This window comes from Rhipicephalus sanguineus, unplaced genomic scaffold (genome assembly GCF_013339695.2).
Source record: "Rhipicephalus sanguineus isolate Rsan-2018 unplaced genomic scaffold, BIME_Rsan_1.4 Seq1134, whole genome shotgun sequence".
In the NCBI taxonomy this organism is placed as follows: Eukaryota; Metazoa; Arthropoda; class Arachnida; order Ixodida; family Ixodidae; genus Rhipicephalus; species Rhipicephalus sanguineus.
The window spans coordinates 18042-40893 of record NW_023614384.1 but is presented as its reverse complement, the minus strand read 5'-3'; the positions used below and the strand labels follow the sequence as shown (position 1 = coordinate 40893).

Here is a 22852-nt window from a genome sequence, read left to right as displayed (position 1 = left end):
GAACATGACACGCTCCCTTGCCCCTTCCAGACAATAGCCAAGGCATAGGAAGAGTGTCCACTTTGGCAATGAAACTCGCCTCCTAAAGGCATGGTAACAATGCAGTTTAATTTCCTCTAATTTGTCCAATAATGAATCGATTTGAAAAATTCTTTTGGTAAAACCCTCCCTGGATGGCGCCTTACAACTACTAGTGTGTAATCAAATTAGGCATTATTATTCTAATATGAAACACTGTTCTTGTGCAAATGCAGGTACTGATACAGAATGTTGCTTGCAGTTTTAGTGTTGCACACAGTTTGAAATGAAGTGTAGGTATAACAGCACCTGCACACATTTTAAAGAGTTCGCAATACTCGGAAGAGCTTGAGTCTCACTTGTGTACACTTCCTCAGGCTTTGTAGCACTTCTTACTTCTGCATAGCTTAGTGCATTTTATTTTGGCATATAACCACAAAATTCATGTCTGCAGCTTTGTGGTGGCTGACAGATCTAAGAGTGTGCTAGAATATGGGCATATTCTCGTACACTCTAGTGGGGGTTTACTTGATAAGCCTCCTCCCCCCGGCCCCGTTCCCTGGCTTTTTATTTTTTGTTTTGCCTTTTTGGTTACATGTAACAAGTTGCAAGACAGTATTTTGTTTTCATGCTGTCAAAGATAACATTGCTTTATTCCTGAATAATACTTTGTAAAATATCTTTGTTGATTTTTTTTTTTCTGCAACTGCCACAAACCTTGTCTTGTGAATAGTGGATTCTTTTAGGATTAGTAAAACTAATGTACCAGGTCCTTGAATATGGTAGTTGTTTCAGAGGTAGGCACAATACCCTTGGATTTGTGCTTTTAACTTCTATAGCTTAAGTGACTGCTTTTCTATAAATGTGTGTTTGTGCTTATTCTAAATATGGGCTTCTAAAATTTTTTTTAGCACATTATGTGCATTGTCATTCTATGTCTGAATATAAAATGTAAGTTGTGTTATTTCACATTCCTGGTTAACTTGTTGAATGTTTTCTCACACATTCCTTGCCATGACACTTGAAGCTGCAAAGTCCTCATGCGTATCTTTGTTACTGCTTTGCCCTTGTGGGGAAAAATGCTTGTACAATGATCAGTGATTGGTAAGGGTGCGGTGCATTCTGGGAAATTTCAGTGGTCTTTAGAACTGCTTCTCATTGAAGTTCGGAGAACACTTTTTAATGTGTGTTAAGGGGTATTCAGACGGGGGAGACCCCCCCCCCCCTGCGCCTCCTCGGGGGAGACGGGGGACCTTTTCCCCGAAAGGACAAACGATCCCCCAGCGGTGGGGGATATAGCGGAATTTCGGGCTCTTGTTTGGCCACATTGTTGCACTTGCTCCTGCAAAGAGCGACAGCAGGTGTACAGTCTGCAGCTACATGGTCGTCTGCAGCTCGTCGTCAGCAGCTCGTCAAACGGGTGGTGCAAGCCACCAGAGTAGTCTAGTAACACTGGTCTCCCCCTCCGTTCGCCTCGCCCGTGTGAGTGGGGGCATTTGTGGAGACTTCTCCTCGCGAGCTGACGTCACTAGGCTCCGCCTTTATCCCCCGAGCATTTCTCCCCCGTCTGAATACCCCTTTATGTGGGCCCCTTTAGTGCTTGTTCGGTAATGCGCCCGGCGTTTGTAGGTTATGATTGTGTGCAAGTTGTAGTGCCATGTTTCAGTGCTGATGCAGTGATTCCACTCCTGCGCCAACTGCGCCAAAGTGCGCCAAACTGTATTTACTGCGCCATCCTGATAATATCGACGAAAATTGCGCCAAACTGCGCCAAAGTCTCGGGTTTGGGGCGTCTATCACCGGCAGTCGCACGGCCGGCGCGTCAGAACATGTGCAGCTTGATCTTGGGGCTGCCAAAGTCGCAACCATGGACCAAGAATTATTCCGCTGAATAAATAGCGCTCGCGCGTGCGTCCCGAGTAAGCCACGATGCCATGCACGGTGCCGACACAGTTTCTGTTCTGCTGCTCGGCTCGATAGCAAAACGCGCTCTCCGCAGAGGCTCGTGCCGTCTAGGCCTATTGGTAGCGAGAAAGTGCGATGGCGATTCATCGGCGGACGTCGTACGGCACCGCTTGAAAGCAATGTTCAGTAATGACTACATGCGTGTCGCTAAAATGTCTGTCACTTCTGTTTCTGGACATCGCGGAATGAAATCTGAGATAGCTAGCAGTATATAGATATATATGGAACAATATCGAATTTTCCTTGCTTCGCGTTTATGGAAGAGCACGTGAACGGTGGGAACGCGTTGACACTTTTCCTCAGATATACTTTATCCATGCATCTTCATCCAGAAGAGCTTTTTCGTTATTCCTTCCACCAGCACATCCGAGTTTGTAATCACTCTGCGCTGAATACCCCATAACAGGCCCTGCACTTTCGAGCTCACGTGCTAGGGTTCCAATTCGAATTTTTTGCTTGCTTTTTTAAAAATGTGATCTCATTAATAAATGCGTATCTCCTGGTCGGAGCAGCCGCAAATGCGCAGCTGTCAGTAGCGGGCCCGTCGCTGACGACCCACAGTGAAGCGGCTACGCCATGTTACACGTCCGCCCCGCACTTTCGAGGGTCAATTGCTGACGGTTAAAAACAACTGTTTCGCGTCCAGTACCAAAATGTTACTACCGAGACCCTCTCGTCGAGATGGTGCGCTCTCCTGCGCAGCTCCCACCTCGACGATCAGCTATGGGCCATCCAGCAAGCCCACGAGGCGGCGAAGAGGCAAGACCTCGACGTCTCCACGTGGGAGGCCTTGGCCAAGGAACTTAAATTGCTGGTTGATAATAAAGTTTATTTCTCCTCCTCCTTAAGGGCGAAGCAGTTGTTAAACGAAGTAAAGCTAGCAGCTAACTCTTTTGGATCCGATCTCGCGTAACTCAAACAAAACGCTGGTTTAAGGGAATATGGCCGCTCCAGGAACCGAAGCGTTTTAGTGCTCTGTGGCGCGATCCTGTACGCATTCCAAATAAGCACGGAAGCGTGGCGTTACATCCAGCCGCACGCGAATGGCCAATGTGAACCGTGACAGACGTCACTGCCCTGCATTCACCAATCGCGTGCGGCTGGATGTAACGGAGCGCCTCCGTCCGTTTTAAAGGGACCAACAACTGCCCAGAATATGAAATGAGTTGACCCCACTGATGTAAAGATTGTCTGTCGCACTGACTCAAACCAACCCTGTTTTTTTCGTGAGAGATGGATTAATATTTTTATTTCTTAATTGAAAATCGCGAAAAATGACCTGTGGCGCCTCTGGTGGCAAAAACATGAATGAACCGATGAAGACGGCCACGTGACCGTTTATTACTGTACGCGGTCGACGATTTTTTTGTTAGTATTGAAATATTGTTCGTTTCTTTATATTAAAAGGTATTACTCCATAATAATGTACATATAGGCCTGTGTTAGTAGTATGCATTAAAATGGCGCTGCCTTCGCGTGACGTAATGATCCCATGCTCGTCAGCGCGTCTTGAGTAACTTTTCAGCGTGCTCATGCGACCGTGCACGCAGTTTCCAGGTCGATAAGATTTTGGAGCGACATAGTTTTGCTACCTACACTTCGTCTCAGAAATGACGCGCGCTGCTACTCGGTGCGGCCATGCATATGCACAGTTACATTTTCGATTACTTGGCCTAGCTCGTGTATCGAGAGAGTAACGACGCCGGGACAAGCCATCCATGACACAGGCGCAGGCAACCTTGGGCGCAGGCGCACGCAACGCTGTACAAATACCGGGAAGGTGTATAAAGCCACACATCTCATTGTAAGAGCTTGCGATTTTCAAAAATGGTTGGAAAGCTCAAAATAAAGGTGGTTAAGCATAGTTACAGTAACTCCTGCGAAAGCAGAACAGCGACAGCTTTCACAAGGGCTAGCGGCATCGCTATCAATTCTCAGCGTTGCTGGAGCAAGCCTCCATGCGTGTTTGGAGCCTTTCAGATCGAAAAATACTGCTTATAAAATAACTACGGGCTTTTCGGATAAACCACTGCAGCTACAAACGCTATGAAGGGTGAGCTTCCTGTCGCACCGTAAAAAACTGGGTCGAGAAAAGTCAGTTGTCGGTCCCTTTAAGAACGCGTACAAAATCGCGCCACTGAGTTCTCTAAACGCGAAGTAAGCGTTGAGAGCACAGCAAGTTTACGAGCCGTCCCCTGATGCCTCGAGATAGCGCGCGCAAGTGACTGCGCCCTTCGAACAATGCGGTCCCCTCCGCTCCCCCCCCCCCCTCCGCTCCCCTGTCGTCCCTTCATGCTCCTTACGAAAGACGGGCGGGGCGTTTCCTCTCTGATGAGCAATCGACGGCAGGCCCGCACGCGGGAAGATGTTATCGCATGCGCTCTCCGTGCGACGGAGACAGACGGCCGGCTAGTTTAATCTCCGCTTCAGCTGTGCTCGTCGCCAGTGCTCGCGAGCTTTTACCCGCGGCTAGAGTGCGCGTGGTGATGTTTTCAATTTGGACTTTATACTGAAAATTACGGCGACGGCAAAAATCCGTTGAGAGTGTCCATATAATTGCTATCACAGTAAAAATTAAAAAAAAAATTGAGGAGCCATTTCACTCTGAAGTGGATGATAAGCGAAGCTGTTTCGCGCATGGCACAGAGGTGGCATGGTGGAGGACAGTTTGGTATGTAAGGTCAGGTTGTTAAAGGCAAGGCTGGTAACGTTCAATACGCAATATGAATGCAAAAGCCTTAGATGCTTTATCAAACACAAAAATTGACTGTCGGCGGTGTCAATCGATTGTTGCAAAAAGTAATCATCGTGTGATGGCGTCATCATCACGTCATAGATCGTCAAAACTTGTGACGTCATCATGGCGTCATATATCGTGATGTCACGTGATGACCTCATCATCGTCGCTTTACACTGCATCCGTGATCGGTGCGCCGATCTATCTAGTGCGCTGAACTATTTCATAAAGTTATTTCATATAGTGCATTTTTATTGATCCGGTGTTCTGTTTATTTGCTAGTATCGAAAATAATCATCGAAGAGGTTAATCCAGAACACTCAACTGCATGATTAGCGAGTGAAGTATGGAGCTCTCCTGAGATGCTTTTTCCCATGAGATTTGCAATGAATCGAAACATTTCTAGCCTTCATAAGAGCCCCAAATAATATTCAGGTGCTTCAATGTTAATGCAATATGCTTCTGTAGTGCACTCCAGGATGTAAAATTTGCTGCTCCAGAGTGCTCCCAGATGCAAAATTATCTGCTCCAAAGTGCTCCAAGGTGAAAATTTTTGCTGCTCCAAAGTGCTCCAAAACGGAAATTTTGCTGCTCCAGAAATTGCTCCAAATAAGAAGTCCTCGGTAGCATCACTGCTGATAGAATAGTCACTGATTTTTTTTTTTCTGAAAGTGTCGTTGGGGGGTGTTGAACATAATCAGCTTTGATTTCATCTGATAGCAGCTCTGTGACATGGTTTAATCACTATTAATTTTTTGTTATGATTGGTTCAAAGAGGATAGAAGGTGCCTCTGTGATGTAAAAGTGGCATAAATCCAGTGCTATGATTCACCTCATAGGCGTGTGCAGGGTTCCCCATCAAGGGGGGCGAAGGTTCATCGCAGTGCCCCCCCCCTCCTATTAAGTCAGTGTACGAAGCAGATTTTGCACCCCCCCCCCTTCTTAGGTGACAAGAAGGGTCAATGTACGGGGCAGATTTTGCGCCCCTCCTCTTAGGTGATAAGGGGGGGGTGGCCCCCCCTCCCCGCCTATGATTCACCTACATGTTTGTGTTATGTCTTGTTCCAAGTGACTCTATGCTGTAAATTGTTACGGTTTTGACGCTGGGGATGTCGGAACTATTTTTATCTGTTGTAACAACTACAAGGAAAGTATGTAGCAGGATTGATCTTGGCAAAATTTGTTTGCCTTGTGCTACAGTTTGTGTTTTTCATGTCAATAAAGGCTTTCGTATTGCTTAAATAGCCTGTTTCATTTCAGGTACATGCCATGCAATTTATGCAGTTTTTTCTGCACATTTAATTTGCTAAACTTATGAGAAAGTACCATCTTAAGACCTGTATAGTGTCCTGTTATGTTTTAACTGCCTTTCATCTGAAATGGTAATTCTAACTTGGTGGGGTAAAGCTGCATTGTGCTTCTGCTATATTTGCTGAAGTATTATTGATACATAAGATTTAGCAGAATTTAAAGATATCTGTTGCTTTTAGCTTTGTCTTCTCTCCCTTTTAATAGAATGGAATAATGCTTTTCATTTCAGAATCTCCACCGACAATTGGAAATGTGAAGTGTGCATTTTCTAATTCTGATGGTGAATCGGCACCTAGGCCTGCCCCAGCTGTGCCCCATGCTAGCCTTAAGGTCAGCACTTACTTGGTAAGGTGCTGTTGTGACATGTTTGCTCTGGCAGCATGACTGACACATTCTACAAGCATGTGTCTGTTACACAGAAAGGTCTGTGTGTCCAGAACATCATCAGCGTCATATAATGGCAACCTTTGCAGTTGAGAAGTAATGCCTCATGATATGGCATTGCAAACTTTGGTTGCTTATATGCATTGGTCTGGCAGAAGTCCTATAACTCTCTCTTGTACTGGGCACAATTTGGAAAATGTGTGCACAAGAACTGAGATTTGATAGTGGCTCCAACCAAAACAGGATTGTTTTAATAACCCAATGTTTCGACGCCAGATCGTTTTCTTTTTCAAGGGCTGTACTTTGGGGGAGGTGGTGCTTCGCTTTTAAATTGTCCATTGCAAGAAAGTGAAAGAAGGCCGACAGTATGTTTTTGGGTGACGAGAAATGGGAAAGGAAGGGGAGGTGCTGGTGTCGATTGGAGGTATGGGGTGCTTGACTACGTCACCTACGAGGACTAGGCAGAGGTGGTGTACGTGAGCAGGCAGAAGGGCTCATCACAGCACACCGTGGTGGCATGGTATCTACACTATGCAGCGGACAGAGTATATAGATACTTGCGACTGTTGCTATGTGCATGATGGGACTGGAGGGTATGTTCGCACTTATGCACTCCAGTCCACATTCCACATTTCTTTATTTATGCAGTCATCTTCAAAACAAATACTGAGCTATGTGAATGTGTGGTGTGGACTGACGAATAGTAATGAAATTCAAATTGCTTATTTGTAAGCATCAGCAGTTAGCTCAATACAAAACAATGTCTACTTGGGTGTCTAGGTCACGAGATGCAGCTGGCGCACATAGAAGAGATGCACATAGAAGAGAGGTTGCGGCATAGGTCAGCAGAAAAATTGGAGCTCACTGAGACTCACTCAAGAAATATATTTTGCTCCAAGGGCTCACTCGGACTCAGACTCTCCAATATTTTCCCCAACCGGACTCGCTTGGACTCGGACTCACTAGAATTTTTCTCAATCAGACTCACTCAGACTCATGGCTTGACATGAGCCTGAGTGAGCCTCAGTGAGTCAACTCATGAGTATGGTAACGTAAAATTAGCTCTTTCAATCATGATGTCAATGCTCATTAATGCCAATATCTCACATAATCGGTGCTCTACTATAGGCCTTTTGATCTTGTACCTTCAAGTACGAGTTATCAGTGGTTTCAATACAGTAATGACATTTTTATGAAATATCCGACTCCCACAAGATATTTTTATCAAGAACTTCCTGTGGAAGAGTTTGCAGAGGAGGTCATGGCACTCCCCCCCCTAACTCACGCCTCTGATCAATAAATATTGAGGTGGCGCATGAACGCTAGTGCGTTGAGATATGTGTGGATAGACTTGAGTATAAAGTTAAGCCGATATAAGGCTTATAGTAATGCTAAGGATGAGTGCTAGGCCTCACTTAGACTCACTCAAGAAATATATTGTGTGCTTAGGGCTCACTGGGAATCAGACTCACCAATATTTTCCTTAACCGGACTCACTCGGACTCACTCAGTAAAATTTTCATGAATCGACTCACTTGGACTCAAACTCGCCAAAATATTACTCACCTGCACTCGCTCAGACTCACTGTCCGATCTGTGTCTGAGTGAGTCCGAGTGAGTCGACTCGTGAGTGAGTTTGCCGAACTATGGCTTGCGGGCACTGGAAAGTGTGCATGTGATCTGGGAGGCAGCGGTATGCATTAGTGAGTACTGCCGTAGCCTGTTTAGTACAAGGTATGTGACAGACTTGCACACTTGGTGTTTGACAGAGCATGCATATAGTAGGCCCAATGTTAAATGGTACATTAAAGGAGCCATGACAGCAAATTTTCAGTGTTGAATTGTGCATTGTACGTTAACCTGTGTGTGTCCTATGGCAAGCTTGCAAAATTTTAGTGCGTTCAGTGTGGTAGAAAATTTGTATTTGAATTTTTTAATGTCACAGTTGAACCATACAGCAGAGTGCCAACATTGAGTGTTGATGAAATGAACTGACACCCCGAGAAATGACTCCCTCAAGTAACAGAAGCCGACCTTGCCATGCTTTTATACACTGCGAAAATGTGATGTGGTTGAAACAGCTGGAAATCATGTCCACCATGCAGTGTTTTGTTTTTGTGTTTGTGTAAGCATCTCGGCAGTTTGTTGCAGTATTTCATCTTGCAAGTGAAGGAATTGTGGGCACAATATGACGGCAATGCCCTTGCTGTCTCATTTGGTACCAGACCATGCTGAGCAATTCATCCAGTGTGGTTTCACATTGTCTTCAAAAAGATGACAGAGTGGTGGCCCCTCGTTTCTTGATGCAACCTGGTGTATGCCAAAATGGCAGTCGCTGTTAGTGGGAGGAGCTTGAAGGCAGTGCTTTTGAATTTAAGTTTTTTTTAGCTAAAATGTACTTGGAGCTCAGTTTATTGTGTGACTAACCTTATTGGGCTCTGTGCACTCGGTTACATTGACAAACTGAGATTAGTAGGATGACTATGACGTTTCTTTGAGCAGATGACTCTGGATAGAGACCAGAAGAATAATGATGAAATACTTCTGCCTTTAGAGATCGCAGACATGCATGTTTTCCATGTAGTTAACTCAAAATTATAAAAACAGTTTCACTGAGCATGTTCTCACAATTAAGAATTATCAAGACCTGTTAAGCCTGTTGATGGCAAGGCTGCAAATAAGGAAGCAAGTGATATTTGACTTGTTTTACAAACAATTTTGAATTTCATGATGCGTGCAGGGCAATATTTGGCTCTCACGTTCATATGTGTCTAGTCTACAGATTGGCAGGGCTTTCTGAATATGTTTAAAATGTGTTTCAGGGCCCCTGTAAAGAACACTTGCCCTGGGGCCTGTATATTTAGTCGCACAGCTCCTATTTTGTGTGCAGAACTTTTGTTGCATGGCCCCTTTATATGTTGGAAGAAACGAGTAAAAATAAAAATTGCACTGTCGCTTTATTAGTGTCTTTCTGGAAGGTTTGACAGAGCTTTGCTTGATCATCCTTCACCTACGTTTCTTGTTCCTTTGTCTGTGTAGCCTGAGCATTTGCAGAAGAGACGCAGCTCATCTCGGTCCATAAAGCGCAAGAAGTTCGACGATGAGCTTGTCGAGAGCAGTCTCATCAAGACACCTCGTACACGGCCTTTGCCTGGTACTCCTTCAACATCACTGACCCAAAGCGTTGCCCCTGTCGGCAGCTCGGGTTCAGCACCAGTGCTTGCCAGTTACTCTGACAGCAGTCAGGTGGAGTCAATTGTCCCCCTGTATTCAGAGAGGAAAAAGGTGAGTGCTAGTCGACAGTGGCATTGCACTCGGAGTGAGCGACTGTGCAAGCTTATGTCAACCCCAGGGGCCCATGACAATTCTCAAATAAATTTCTCTGAAATTAACATTGTGCCTAACTGTTTGCATTGAGCTGACCTCATCATAACTTATGGCCCCTTTTTTTAATGAACAAATTACACTCCATCAAACTGGGTCGTCTTTAGAGGCTGTGATGAAGTAAGTTTTGCAAAGGAAAGCTTTTGTGCTGGGTTGATGGATTACAGTGGTTGGACACTATAACTGCTTGATGCAATTTTCTGTACTTCAGAGTGCTAACTATTAGGGGGTGAGGATTACCAAAGCCTCTGGATGTGTTCATTTTTTTTATTTATATTTTTGTCATAGTGGGTCATTCAGTGTTACTAATTTAAATATCCGCTTTTTTTTTTAGACATCAAAGTCCACACCAAAGCGAGTGAAAAAGTCTTCCAAGGTTTGTGCTTTAAGACCCTCCTTATTTTTTTCTTGTTTTACCATTCCATCATGTGTGCCCACGTGAAATAGTTGAATTGCAGTTTTATTATTGAGACTGTACATGCTGCAATCTTTTCTACAGAACACACAGGCCTTGGTCACGAAGGACCTTGGTCGATGGAAGCCTCTTGATGACTATACTCTTTGTTTGGCCATACAACAAGTACGTTTGCAGTCACTTTGTTTGTATTTCTGTTTCACTGTGCATGAATCTTATTTTAAATTGGTTCTAATAATGCTAGACAACAAACCTGGAGGCTGTGTTCCGTGGAGTCAAATTTTCCTGCAATTTCACTCGACAAGAAATCAAAGAAAGGTGGTATGCGCTGCTGTATGACCCTGTTATATCCAAGTAAGGGCTGCAATAAGTTTACCATCAGTTATGTTGTGTGTTTATGATCCTTAATCTGAACTTTTCATACAGATTGGCTGTGACCTCAATGAAACAGCTCCACCCAGATGTTTTGGCAAGTGTGCAAGCCAAAGCCCTTTATAGTAAAGAAGAAGAGCGCATCTTGTGCACCATACCATCGGTATATTTGTGATACTATTTATGCATTTACATTGCTCTGGAGCTTATGATGTCCATCCTATGCAGACTTCGCAGCCCACACTTGAGGATTTCCAACAACTTCTCGTGAAACATGCAGACGTATTTCTGTCTTCACGCACACCCAAGGAGTTGTTGCACCATTGGACATTAATGAGGCAGTATTTCCTCTTTCCCGAACAAATGGGTATGAACAGTACTCTATTTACTATTCTTATTATTCAGAGCATGACGCTTGTGTGTTGGAGAATTAAGGTGTGAATCCACAATTCAGTTTTGAAAAATACAGCTTAATACACATTTCACACGGGTGCTTGGAAGACCTTCAGTCCATTTACTCAGTGGTCGAGCAAGAGCTGCTACATGGGACATATGAAATGCCGTTGGGGCAATAGTCTATCGAGTCAACAGATACCTCGCAACTCTATCAGAACTTTGATAACTGTTGAGCTACGGAAGCAAAAACAGTGTGGACGTGCTCTCTCGTTCGCAGTGTGCTTGTACTCACGATTAGAAAAAAAAATCTAGCCAGTATATGTGATCGTTGTGAATTTAACCCTTTCACTGTCACTGATGTACCGGTACGTTTTCATGTTCCCCCCCACGTTGTCACTGACGTTCTCCATTGTGCGTTAAAAAATTCATGCCGAAGCGCAAAGCTGGCGGGATTTAGCCTGATTCTACTGGTTGCGCCATTTTTTGAATCCTTCTAGAAGCCCGTATTTTCGCCCCTCGCTGTGTTGGTCCATCTGTTGAAGAGTACGGAGTGACTGCACCCACTCTTTGCTACTCTCTCGGGCTGAGCGACCATGCGGCGTTTGTGTGATTATGGGTACAAGGGTTGTTCTGCCATTCGCCGCATGTTTGCTGTTCTTTTTTTAATTCTGTTGGTGTGTCTGCTACGGCGTGTCAAGTTCAGGGGCACATGTCGTTGTCTCTCTAATGAACAGAAACATGACTCGATCGCTGCTTTTGCTCGCTTGCTGTTATCAGCAGTAAACGAGGTTGTTGTATCTCCTTTCCATCCCTCTCTGTAGTCTTGACTTTACAATGTGCCATTTCTCTGTGTTTCAAGCTTTCTCGATATTCCCGAAACCTAGCCGGCACTGGGGGTGTGTCACAGCCAGAAACACCTGACATTGAAAGGGTTAATAAAGTATCTTTGCTGCTTGAAATGTGCGAACTGCACGTGCTCACAATAACAGTGACATGCTTGTCTTCGTCATGCTATGTCACCGTGTTTCATTCACCACAGTTTCATTGCTCAACTTAAAAAGCAAATATGTATATTCATAACTTACTCCATGTTACCTGGGACACCCATGGGTGTGCATTATTTCACCCGTGTATTTAAGTCGAAAAACTGATGCCATTTTATTTCTGATACATGATCTTTGTCTCAAAAGCTCGTGCAGTTGAACGCAGTTCTTTTCGGAATTGAGGGCATTCTTTCAGTTGACCTTTTTCAATATTCTATAAGTTTCTGCACCATTCTTGCTCAGTCACAAGAAATTTGATATTGGTCCTTTGTTCAACCTGTTCGTTGATCACTGTTTTCACAAAAAGAAGTGGACTGTATACAGTAGAACCCCGCTGATACGTCTTTGAAGGGACCGTAGGAAATAAACGTAAGAGACGGGAAACGTAAGAGCCGAAAAACAGGAAAAACGGCAAAATATTTAGTGGTACAGAATTTTATTTCAATTCTTACGAGCAGCACGAAAATTGGCGCGCTCAGCCGCGATCTAGTCGATGAATAGAAACGCGGAGCTTAGGACGGCCTTATCCACAGAAATGTAATCAACGTATGTGATTTTTTTAACACCAACAGCTGTAGGCATGAAAGAACTAAGCACACGCAATCACGACCGGCGCGGCGAGTCCGACCGCGAACCGCACGCTTCGACCATGCGAGCTCCAACCAGCTCGAACTCCTCCCGTTCTCCGACAAATAACGATGATGATCAGTCTACGCCAACGCGATGGCAGAAGTGAATGCCAATCTCGAAGGCCTTGCTTTCGCGAGCAGTTACGTCATAGACGCCATCTTTGCAATTTGAATCTCGAAGGCCATGCTTTTCTTTGCATCAATTGAAAGATTCTGTTGCTTGCGCCTCTCATGCGGCTAATATTACGGTCAAACGAGGCCAAGCTGCGTGAAAATGCGTCATGGCCGCTCTCTTGGGTAGTCACTCGGTCGGCTCCGGGCGTACTTCGCGACGTATCATACGGGAACGGTCCGACAGTTACGACGTAACAGCGGGGTTCCCAATTCATTGTATCCTATGGGAGCTATGCCGGGACCGGCGGAAAACGACGTAACAGCCGGGAAAACGCAGCAGTGAGGAACGTAACAGCGGGGTTCTACTGTAAAAAGCCCATGCACCAAATTCTGCCTTGTCATGCTGCAGTCTGGCCAGTACTACAAGTCAACTGGGTCCTTTCAAGGGAAGAGACCAAAAGAGCAGCATTATTACACCTTCTCGCAATTTTTTGCAGTGACTGCATGAACTTTTGAGACATAATTCATATATAATAAAGATGGTGTAAGATTCCTGGTTCAGGGACACACTTTGAGCACCGGGTGGTTTCAATTCTGTTTTTGTAGCACGTTGCCTAACGTACCAGTATTGAAAAAATTTATATGTGCTGTGCTGCTAGGAATTTTTACTTTTCATGAAAAAATTTTCTGCTTATGCACCGTATAGTAACGGCTCCTACATTTTTCAGCACCTCAGAGAGAAGAAGGGGACCGAATACTCAACCTCTCTGATGCAGAAGACGAATTCGTAGATGAGCAGCTCGTGTAAGTACTGTATTTCATGTATCAAGCCATTTTCTGTTTTTCCCTTACATGTGTTGAACTCTGTGCAAAGCTTCAGCTTGGGCATTCGCTATTGAAAGAACACACAGAAAGTCTTTTTCTGGGGATGTTTTTTTCATCGGTGGATTCAGATTTAAACAGTGAAATTTTTACTCCAAATTGATTGCATGCAATAGACACAGAATTTATGCATTTATTGTGTCTAATGTTTAAGCAGGTGATATTAGTATGGTTTTTCTAATACAGTCGAACCCACGTCTATCAATCCCACATTTAACGAATTATTGTGTATATATCGAACTGTTGTAAAATCCCCTTGAATTTATTTTCGATATACAAAATATTTTTTATATCGAATTACCTATATATAGAAGTTTTTTTTATCTCCTTCAGATTCTATGTATCTGGGTTCGTCTTGAGATATGGTACTGCCTACCTTGTATTGGGGTAAAATTAGATTATGAAGCAGGCAACGTTGATGTGCCACCTTTAATAAAAATGGGTTGTTGAAACCATTTTGGTGCTTAGTTTCACAAAGTACAGGGTAGCACTGCATACAACTGCTCTGTAATGTTCTTATGTGGTCTTAATGTCAAATCTGTTTCCTTTGGGTGTTCCCCTTCGTTCCTGTGCTGCATGTAGAAAATCTTTGCTTTCCTTTATGCAACGTACAATATGTACAGGTGCTCTGGTAACGTTTGGCACAGGAAGCTCCCCCCACCACTAGGCACACACTTGTTCTGAGCAAATGTGCTGCTGTAAAAAGGCTGCACGTGGTCATCACTGCAGCATTCATAAATGTTGCGTGGTTGCCAGCAAAGTTGCCACAGAGCCCAAGCATAGCCATGTAAGCAGTAGAGGATTTCCAATAGCCAAATACAGTCAAACCCGCATATATCGAACTCGCCAAAAAACAGAAATTAGTTCAATGTATCGGATAATTCATTATATAACTTTTACCAAAATTATTTCATTTTCGATGCAAATTTTCGTGCGCGAGTTGGTTTCACGGCACTGCTCAGAAAAATGTAAGGAAGACTCCTTCACGGAAATATGCAGTTTTCTTTTAATGTTGTATTTTTCCGTGGTTTGTAGTTGGAGATGTGAAGTTATATGCAAGGGCTTGTTATACGCAAGAAAATGCGGCATTGATGTAAATAGCGCCTCAAAATCTTCATACGCAGTGTGTGTACTCGTCAGGCACCTGAAGCGTCTCATCTGCCTTGGCCCTAATGTCGGCCTTGTTTTTCAGTATTGTACTCAGTGTGCTTCTTGAGATGCTGTACACAGTGGTGACGTAAGGCTTCTTTTTCCCATGCTCGAATGTATCGATTATAGCCAGCTTTGTGGAGAACAGCAGGTTTTTCTGTTTTATGGCATCCATCACGTTGACAAAGGGAGTGGAGAATCGCGGAGAAGCAAACAGTGACAACGGGCTGGTGGCGCAATGACAAAGAGTCATGCGGGAAAGCCAACTTTGGCCGTTTTGTGCTGCCCGATGTTCAATATATCACGTGTTCCGGCCAGTTTTCTTTGATGTAGCCGTACATTTTCCTATGCAGTGACGTTAAGGCATTGTCGTGTTCAAAAATAGTTCGATATACCCAAGTTCGACATAGCCTGGTTCGACTGTATAGCTGTGCAGCCAACTCACCCACCACTACACCAAACCTTTCTTTTTTTTTTTTCAGTAGCCCAATTAGACTGTCATTATTAAATAGCCAAACCTGGCATTGTTGGCACTGCCAGTTTGCATAGCTTTTATTTCTATGGGTAATTGTGATAGAGCTGGTGAATTTTGTAATCACTGCCGTCTGGGAATGTCTGCTGTCTCTGGTGGGATGAATAATATTTGCAGCATCATAAGTTGCGAGTGTGCGCAATATTTCGATCAAGGTTTAAACATTGAAAAGAGCCGATGGTACAAGAAATGAACTGTCGTTGAGATAAGGGCTAGTTTCTATACATTCATAATAATATTTTGGAATAGAAACTTCTTTTTTTTTGAGGCGGTATAATGCAAAGAAATAACAAAATTTCAATTGTTATACTCAAATGCCATTTCGAAATTCGTAGTTCTAAAATATTTGTGCATTAGAACAATGGGCTTTTTGCTTGGATTCATCAACCTTTCACTAGTCTGAAAGAATTCTTGACATCAGATCCCTAGTAATCAGGTTTCACTGTAATTTTTAAAGTTTGGTGCATTTCGCTTGCTGAAACGCTTGTCTTGATTAAATCTAGGTAGTTACTATTAAAGCAATGTTCTCAGCATAATTGATGTACACGCGCCCACAAAGGTTTATGGAACATGAGTTCCACTTCAAATGCCAATTTCTGCTCTGTTAGTTTATGGCACTTCTAACCTAGCAGGTAGCTGCGTAGGTCGCAATAACTACTACAGACTGGAACATCTATTTGGAGTCTATGTTCTCAGACAAAGTGGGAAAATAGCTTTATCAGAAATTTCGTGTTCTGCAAACTTTTGGGTGGGGGGGGGGGGGGGGATACAAGGCAGTCTACTTGGACTGTGTAAAAATTAAATTCACTCAAATAAATGTTTAATGTTGTTTGGAAAAATGATGACTAACAACAAACTTCTCTTTTCTAGTGGGATGAGAATATCTTTTATTATTATTATTGTTTTTGTTTTAGTTTGCTTGTGAGTTGGCTTACTACTAATTACTTAAATTAAAGGTATTCCAGTCTAGCGCAAACTGTGTGGCTATATGTAGGAACAGAAAGTAAAGGTAATTTTCCTTTGCTTTTTTTCACAGTGGTTGGGTGAAGGATGAAGTCATGGATCACGGTATGTGCAATTGAGGCACTCGCTGATGACATATTGTGTCTTGCTGTATATTCCACTTGACTATATTTACTTCCAGAACGCCATCTACTAGAGCGCAATGCCCTGCAAGAGATTCGTCAGCTGGAAAATGAACTACCAAAGTGGCATGTGCTTGTGGACAGTGTCACTGGTACGTCATAGACCTTTTGCATTGACACCCATTGTATGTTTTGCCGTTTAAACTTTGTATATGAAACGCCTTAGTGCAGGTTTGGGCATTGCGACCAAACCTGAGTGACCAGCTGAGTGATGCATGCACGTGGCATGCATCACTCAGTTGCAACTGAGTCTACAAAGTATAAAACTGTTGCATAATATGAAAAAGGTTCAAATTTCAAAGGGAAACCATGTGCCCTTTCTTTCACAGTATCTGCACTTTAAGCGAGAATGAGTTGCATCCACGAACATCCTGTGCGAAATGCCTTGCTTATAGCACGTCACATGATTTCACCTGGTCATCCAATGTGAAACTCGCAATACTGCCACGGAAATGCACTGTGAAATAAAAGTGGCCGAGAAGGAAAAAGAAAGGAGGCGGAGCTCGTCACGTGAACATTATGTACGTGGTCTCTTGTCAGTTGCGCCAAGCCCTCTGCTCTTCTATATGGAAGCAGGCAGACGAACTCCACTTGCAGACTTGTGGACACACTGAAGAAGAGCGTTGTATTGGTAGTGAAGCTTGCCTCCTGGTAGCATGATAACAAGACAGTAACTTCTCTTTTTTTAGCTTCTCTAATCAGCCATTCTGAAAAACTCGTTCAGGAAAATACTCACTTGACACGGAGCCTTACAAATTACAGTTCATAACAAAAATGTGCCATGGAGGCTTGCGAGAGGCCCTTTAATACACTGATGTCTTTACCATTTGCGAGTGCCTAGTTAAGTTATTGGTGCAGGCTTATTCAATGTGGCTTGATTAAAATCAAGTAGACCAAACTTGAAACTTTTGCAGTATGGTTTCATCTTTGAACTCTTTACTCTGTCAAAAAAATAAATAAATAAACAAAGCAGACAGGCCACGAAAATTTGTCTGATGATCCACATTTTTATTGGTTCCCCATCCATGCTGTTGTGATTTCTCGAAATTTAGAACCTCCAAAAATAACAAATTACAAGTATGAAAGGACCTTTGGCACGTTTGCCACTCCTGCGAATTTGCAGGTGTTCAATTGCGAGCAAAATTGCACCATGTGAAACAGGCACTATATTGGGACTTATGATCCTGTCATATCCAAAAATAGATACACATCTCGATACCTCTGATTTAAATGCACTTCTGTCATCTTTTTTTGTCTCATTTTATTTTATGCACTTATGCTCCATATTTTTGTGCCATTGTAAGAAGAGAAATGTCATCAGTTATTTGTAATGCAATAGTAGTGTAACTGTCTGTGATAAAATTTACACAGCCATAAATGGGGATTGCAGCAGAACTGCCTGATTTCAGTTCACACCATGAACTACTGCATTGGTGATATGATTGGGGCTGCTTTATTCTTTTATTTTTTTCTAACTGAGTTGAGCCAAGGCTGAACCTCTTCCTTCTTTGTGGAAAAATTGTATTGGATACGCCAGTTTCTGAGGGGCTTTTGCTACAACCATTATGCCATCTTTCTTGCAGGTGTATCGCCACCTGATTTTGACAATCAAACTCTTGCTGTACTTCGTGGTCGCCTTGTACGGTACCTTATGCGATCTAAAGAAGTAAGTACTGACTGTGCAGGCCTCACAAACATCTCTTGTAAGAGTTTCTGAACTGCCCCAGTATTGGCGAAAGTGGGCTTGAGCCATTGCGATTCTAATGGCGTCATAATTTCAGATAACGATTGGACGTATGACCAAAGACAATGTCATCGATGTTGACCTGTCTTTGGAGGGCCCTTCGTGGAAAATATCACGTCGTCAAGGTGTGATCAAGCTTCGCAACACTGGGGAATTTGTCATTGCTAATGAGGGCAAGAGGCCAATCTTCATTGATGGCAAGCCAGTTCTAGCTGGCAACAAGCACAAGCTGAACAACAACTCTGTTGTGGAGGTAACGAATTGCCTTTCCTTGTTGTGTGTTATTTCTCTTCCTGCTCTTTGTTTTATTTTACTTTAAGTTTACTTCATAATAGTATCAAAAGCCCACTTGCCTCTTCATGTTGCTTGAAAAGGTATAGAAATGTGTGTGCATATAGTGTAAAGAAGCTTGATAGGAATGTTTCAGTGGAAGGGTTCCTGGTCATTAAAAAGCCTTGGTCTGGCTGTAGGTGACATGGTGGGTTGTGGAGATTGAGAGGGGATGCATTAAATTAACTTTGACCACATCCCTTCATGTACACCCGTGAAGAGCGAGCCGAAATCGCTGTCTACACCGTCTAGTCGTGAGCCGTCTGCTGTCGAGAACAGTGCTTTGATGGAATAGCTGTCAAGAGCATTACTCTGACGGAATTTGTCAGAGAAATGCTGGCGACAGCAGACAGCTCGACACTAGACGGCGCAGACGGCAAAGGTATACGAATGGCAGTGGTCTGTATACTTTTGCTCACGGGTGTACATAGAAAAGTCGGTGCACTAGCATTATGCCACTGTTAAAATGTGACTGAAAAACAGAATAGTAGTTCGACATCACATCACAAGCCTTCAGCATACGGTTATTTGCATACATGCCCACTCTCTTAAAATTTATATATTAATTAGACTCTGTAGGTATATGTATGAATTAGGAATCTGTCTGTGATTTTATTAATGTTGCATCAAGTTTAACAAAAAAGATAGCTGATTCCTCCGTCGAAGAAATCGGTATAACACGAAAGTGAAACGTGTCGTCACAGAAGTAGTTGATTGTGTATAGTGCATTGGTATATGAGAGCTTGTAGTGGCACATCTCCATACCGAGGACTAATGCCCATGATCATGATTTAAACCCTTGCGGTAGCTGAAGTTGTCAAGACATACCTGGACACCGCATATGGGTGAATCCGACGCAAAGGTGGCATCAACTAGCACCAGGGGCATTGCCAGGGGGGGGGGGGCCTTATGGGGCTTCAGCCTCCCCCCCCCCCCCCCCCCCCCCCCCCCCCCACCCCCGAAATTTTTCGTGCTGTCTTTCACCGCCGACCAGGGACGTCGCCCGGGGGGTGAGATTTATTGGGCTTCAGCCTCCCCCGCCACCCCTTGAATTTTTTTTTCGTTCTATTTTACACACCGCCGTCCGAAATAACCACCTTCACCGAAAACCACCAGGATGTCGTCTAAAATGTTTTTTTTTTTTTTTTTGAGCACAACAATACCATGGACAGTTAAAAGGTTCTGGATGGTGGCTTTTCTGCAAGATTTGTTTTAAACCATGCAATTTGTGAAACAGGGTATCACTCTTGTTCTTTTTTGAACAATAAAAAGAAAATTGACTGTGGTCCGATTATTGCTATTTTACCTTACTTTCACGCAGCCGACGTCTGCCATTGTGTCCTTCCTATCTTAGAAGCTCTACAAGGCGACGCAGGTTTAAGTACATTAATTTTTTAATGACTAACGTCCCTGGAACTAACACTTACTCTCCATGCAGCTACTTCTACAAGGCAACTTTTTAGTCTTCACAGATCACCTCGCCAGACGAATAGTCGGTCCGCTCACAGACTCCATGCGAATGATCTTTTATCCCCAGTTCAGATGAGCTGTAAATTCCCAGGGATTATTATGTGCATATAAAACTTATTTCTTTCAGTAGACTCACTGTCAAATGTACGCGTGCAGTGATAAGAAAAGAAAAACGTCCTTAAGAAAACAACCCTGGTGCCATGTCCAACCCATTGCTGAAAGGACACCACCCTCCGACCACCCTCGAGCCACTTCGCTGCTCCCGCCTCCGCGCAAAACGTTACACGTGGCACCACTTACGGGCTCGTTACCCCAACTCCCACTCCAGCGATTCTGCCGAACCAGACTGTAAAGCAAAGTGCGGAAATGGTTATTGCGGCGAAGGAATGTCAGTACACAAACATTATCAAAGGTGCCGACTGGGCGCCCGTAAACCCCGTGACGTGTGCCCGCTCCTCGCGTTCACCGGCATTCTAGAGTCAAGGGCCTAGCCCCCGTCTGAGCCGCCTGATGCACGAAACACATGACGAATGCCTCCGGCGACCGCGCGGTGCCGAAAAAGCAGGACCACATTGTCTTGTACCTCCTTGGGTGGCGACCGCGAAGCGCGCTAACAGCAAACGTGGGGCCGAACCAAGGCCGAACCGATGCGACACCTCGCCACCGTCGCGCCGGGGCCTGGAAGCGGCCCATTCATAGCGCAGCCGGAAGGCATCGCTGGGCAATTAGGGATGTCATTACGACGGCGTTCCAACCCTTCCAGCCACCGCCCGCGTGGAAGCGGGCTCCTTTGTCCTGGGTGCAACAAGAAACCAGATGGGGCTCCTCATCTCCGGAGCCCAAGTACTTTGGCGGGCGACGCGCAGCACTTCGAAGCCTGCGGTCAGGGGCCATCTGGTCGCATCTGCTTTGACACCAAAAGCCCCCAAGTCGCGCTGCGCGACGGAATGAACGCAGCACCCCGACCCGCCATGGCCTCCAAGTTTTCCGCTCAAAGTAAACAAGAAAACAACAATCGTGCGCCCAGTTCTGACGGCGGTCCTACAGACTGCTACCCAATTTAAGGCCGTGCAGGTCCGATTGTTAGGGGAGTCGCACCAGCCGACGTGGTCGAGCACCCACTCTTGGTCCCAACAGCTACGCTACCCGAGTCACAACAGCACCGACGCGAAGAGATTTGGCGCTTCAGTTGTGCGGTCATGTCGCAGAAAAGAATATCGTCCTTTTTTCACCTGCGCCAAAGCGTCCAAGCCATGACACCGAAGCCAGCAAAGGTGCGCACATTATATTTTTGTACTATAACCCCAATTCCTTAGAGCACGTGAGCCTCTTCGATTTTCACGCATGAGCGCTAATGGAAGGTGTTGGAAGATGGCTGGGCGTTGAGTAAGTGGTTAAACTTCAGCTGCACTGCTGAATTGTGTGACGGACAGACAGAATGACAGACCAAGAATGTTTAAGTTCCCCAAGGAAGACCATCGTCTTTAAAACTCGAAGCGAATGAAAACAAAGGGGCTAGAAGGTGCGTGCCTTATCGCGCATCATGGCCCTGGGCAATTTCTCTCTCTTTTTTTCTGTGAACGTGCGACTTGCTTTCAGTGTGATCGCGAGCGCGCGCGCGGGCACATGGAGGCCTTCCGCGGCGGTCGCAGTAACTGTGCAGCCTACGCATCAGCCACCGACCTCCGAGTGTATTACGGATTTATGGCGCAGTCATTTTGGTTTATGGCATCATTTGTCGATAGTGTCACGTGGTCGTGACGTCGACGAAGAAAGCAGTCGGCGTTTGCAGAATGAAACTGTTTATTTGGCCGAACTTGTGGCCGGGAAAATGAGAACTAGAACTACAGCAATACACGCTGTACAATGATAGCGGCGAACAGGGCGTCGTCCGTCGATCAACTGACAAGCGGTCAAGTGCGTCGGTTTTTATACAGGTGCTATGGAACTTTCCAGCGATATCGCTGGTGGCGGCGTTATCTCTCGATAAAGCTGGAACATTCGCGTGCGGCGCGAAATCTTAACAAAACGATCTACTACAATCGAGAAGTCTCTCGAACACTGCTTCGCGGGCAGCGTCGAGCGTTGATAACCGCCCTTGCAGGTCAAACCCAAAAAACATCAAAATAGGACAAGAAGTGGGCGTGGCATTGCCCCCCTCTGAAAAAGCATCGTCCCGATGCTTGTGAAAGAACAAAGAAGAGAAAAAAACACAAGTGCATACATAAATAAATTACAATAACAAAGGTAAAAGTAGCGTCCCCAGATTCGCTAACGTGCAAAAAACGGCTTAAGACGCACGACATGGACGACTTCAGGTCGTGCGCGGCGTCGCTGGGAGTTCGTAATGCCGTCCGGGATGACCTCGTAGTCAAGAGCGCCGAGACGTCGAAGAACCTTGTAGGGTCCGAAGTATCGCCGAAGGAGTTTTTCGCTAAGGCCACGTCGGCGTATCGGCGTCCAGACCCAGACGCGGTCGCCGGGCTGGTATTCCACGAAGCGTCGTCGCAGATTGTAGCGACGGCTATCGGTGTGCTGCTGGGTCTTGATGCGCAGGCGGGCGAGCTGTCGAGCTTCCTCGGCACGTTGTAAGTAAGCGGCGGCGTCGAGGTTTTCTTCGTCGGTGACATTCGGTAGCATGGCGTCCAGTGTCGTCGCCGGGCTCCTTCCGTAGACCAACTTGTACGGCGTCATCTGCGTCGTTTCTTGGACGGCCGTGTTGTAAGCGAAGGTCACGTACGGAAGGACGGCGTCCCACGTCTTGTGCTCAACGTCGACGTACATGGCCAGCATGTCGGCGATGGTCTTATTTAGACGCTCGGTGAGGCCATT

The 22852-nt window shown here is 44.9% G+C and overlaps 1 protein-coding gene across 2 annotated transcripts in view; it reads left to right on the top strand.

The window, feature by feature from the left end:
* Window positions 1–18554, top strand: part of LOC119376242 (microspherule protein 1) — a 31466-nt gene extending 12912 nt beyond the window's left edge. The window contains exons 3-14 of one of the 2 annotated variants that reach the window (XM_037646143.2): window positions 6261–6361; window positions 9455–9700; window positions 10134–10175; window positions 10299–10379; window positions 10459–10568; window positions 10641–10749; window positions 10815–10953; window positions 13497–13572; window positions 16368–16399; window positions 16476–16568; window positions 18060–18142; window positions 18258–18554. In XM_037646143.2, the coding sequence (XP_037502071.1) occupies window positions 6261–6361; window positions 9455–9700; window positions 10134–10175; window positions 10299–10379; window positions 10459–10568; window positions 10641–10749; window positions 10815–10953; window positions 13497–13572; window positions 16368–16399; window positions 16476–16568; window positions 18060–18142; window positions 18258–18539 (1394 nt within the window). In that variant the 3' untranslated portion in view covers window positions 18540–18554. Of the gene's footprint in view, window positions 1–6260; window positions 6377–9454; window positions 9701–10133; window positions 10176–10298; window positions 10380–10458; window positions 10569–10640; window positions 10750–10814; window positions 10954–13496; window positions 13573–16367; window positions 16400–16475; window positions 16569–18059; window positions 18143–18257 lie in introns of both variants that reach the window. The other variant, XM_037646142.2, reaches the window with a different exon arrangement.
* Window positions 18555–22852: the final 4298 nt, after the last annotated feature.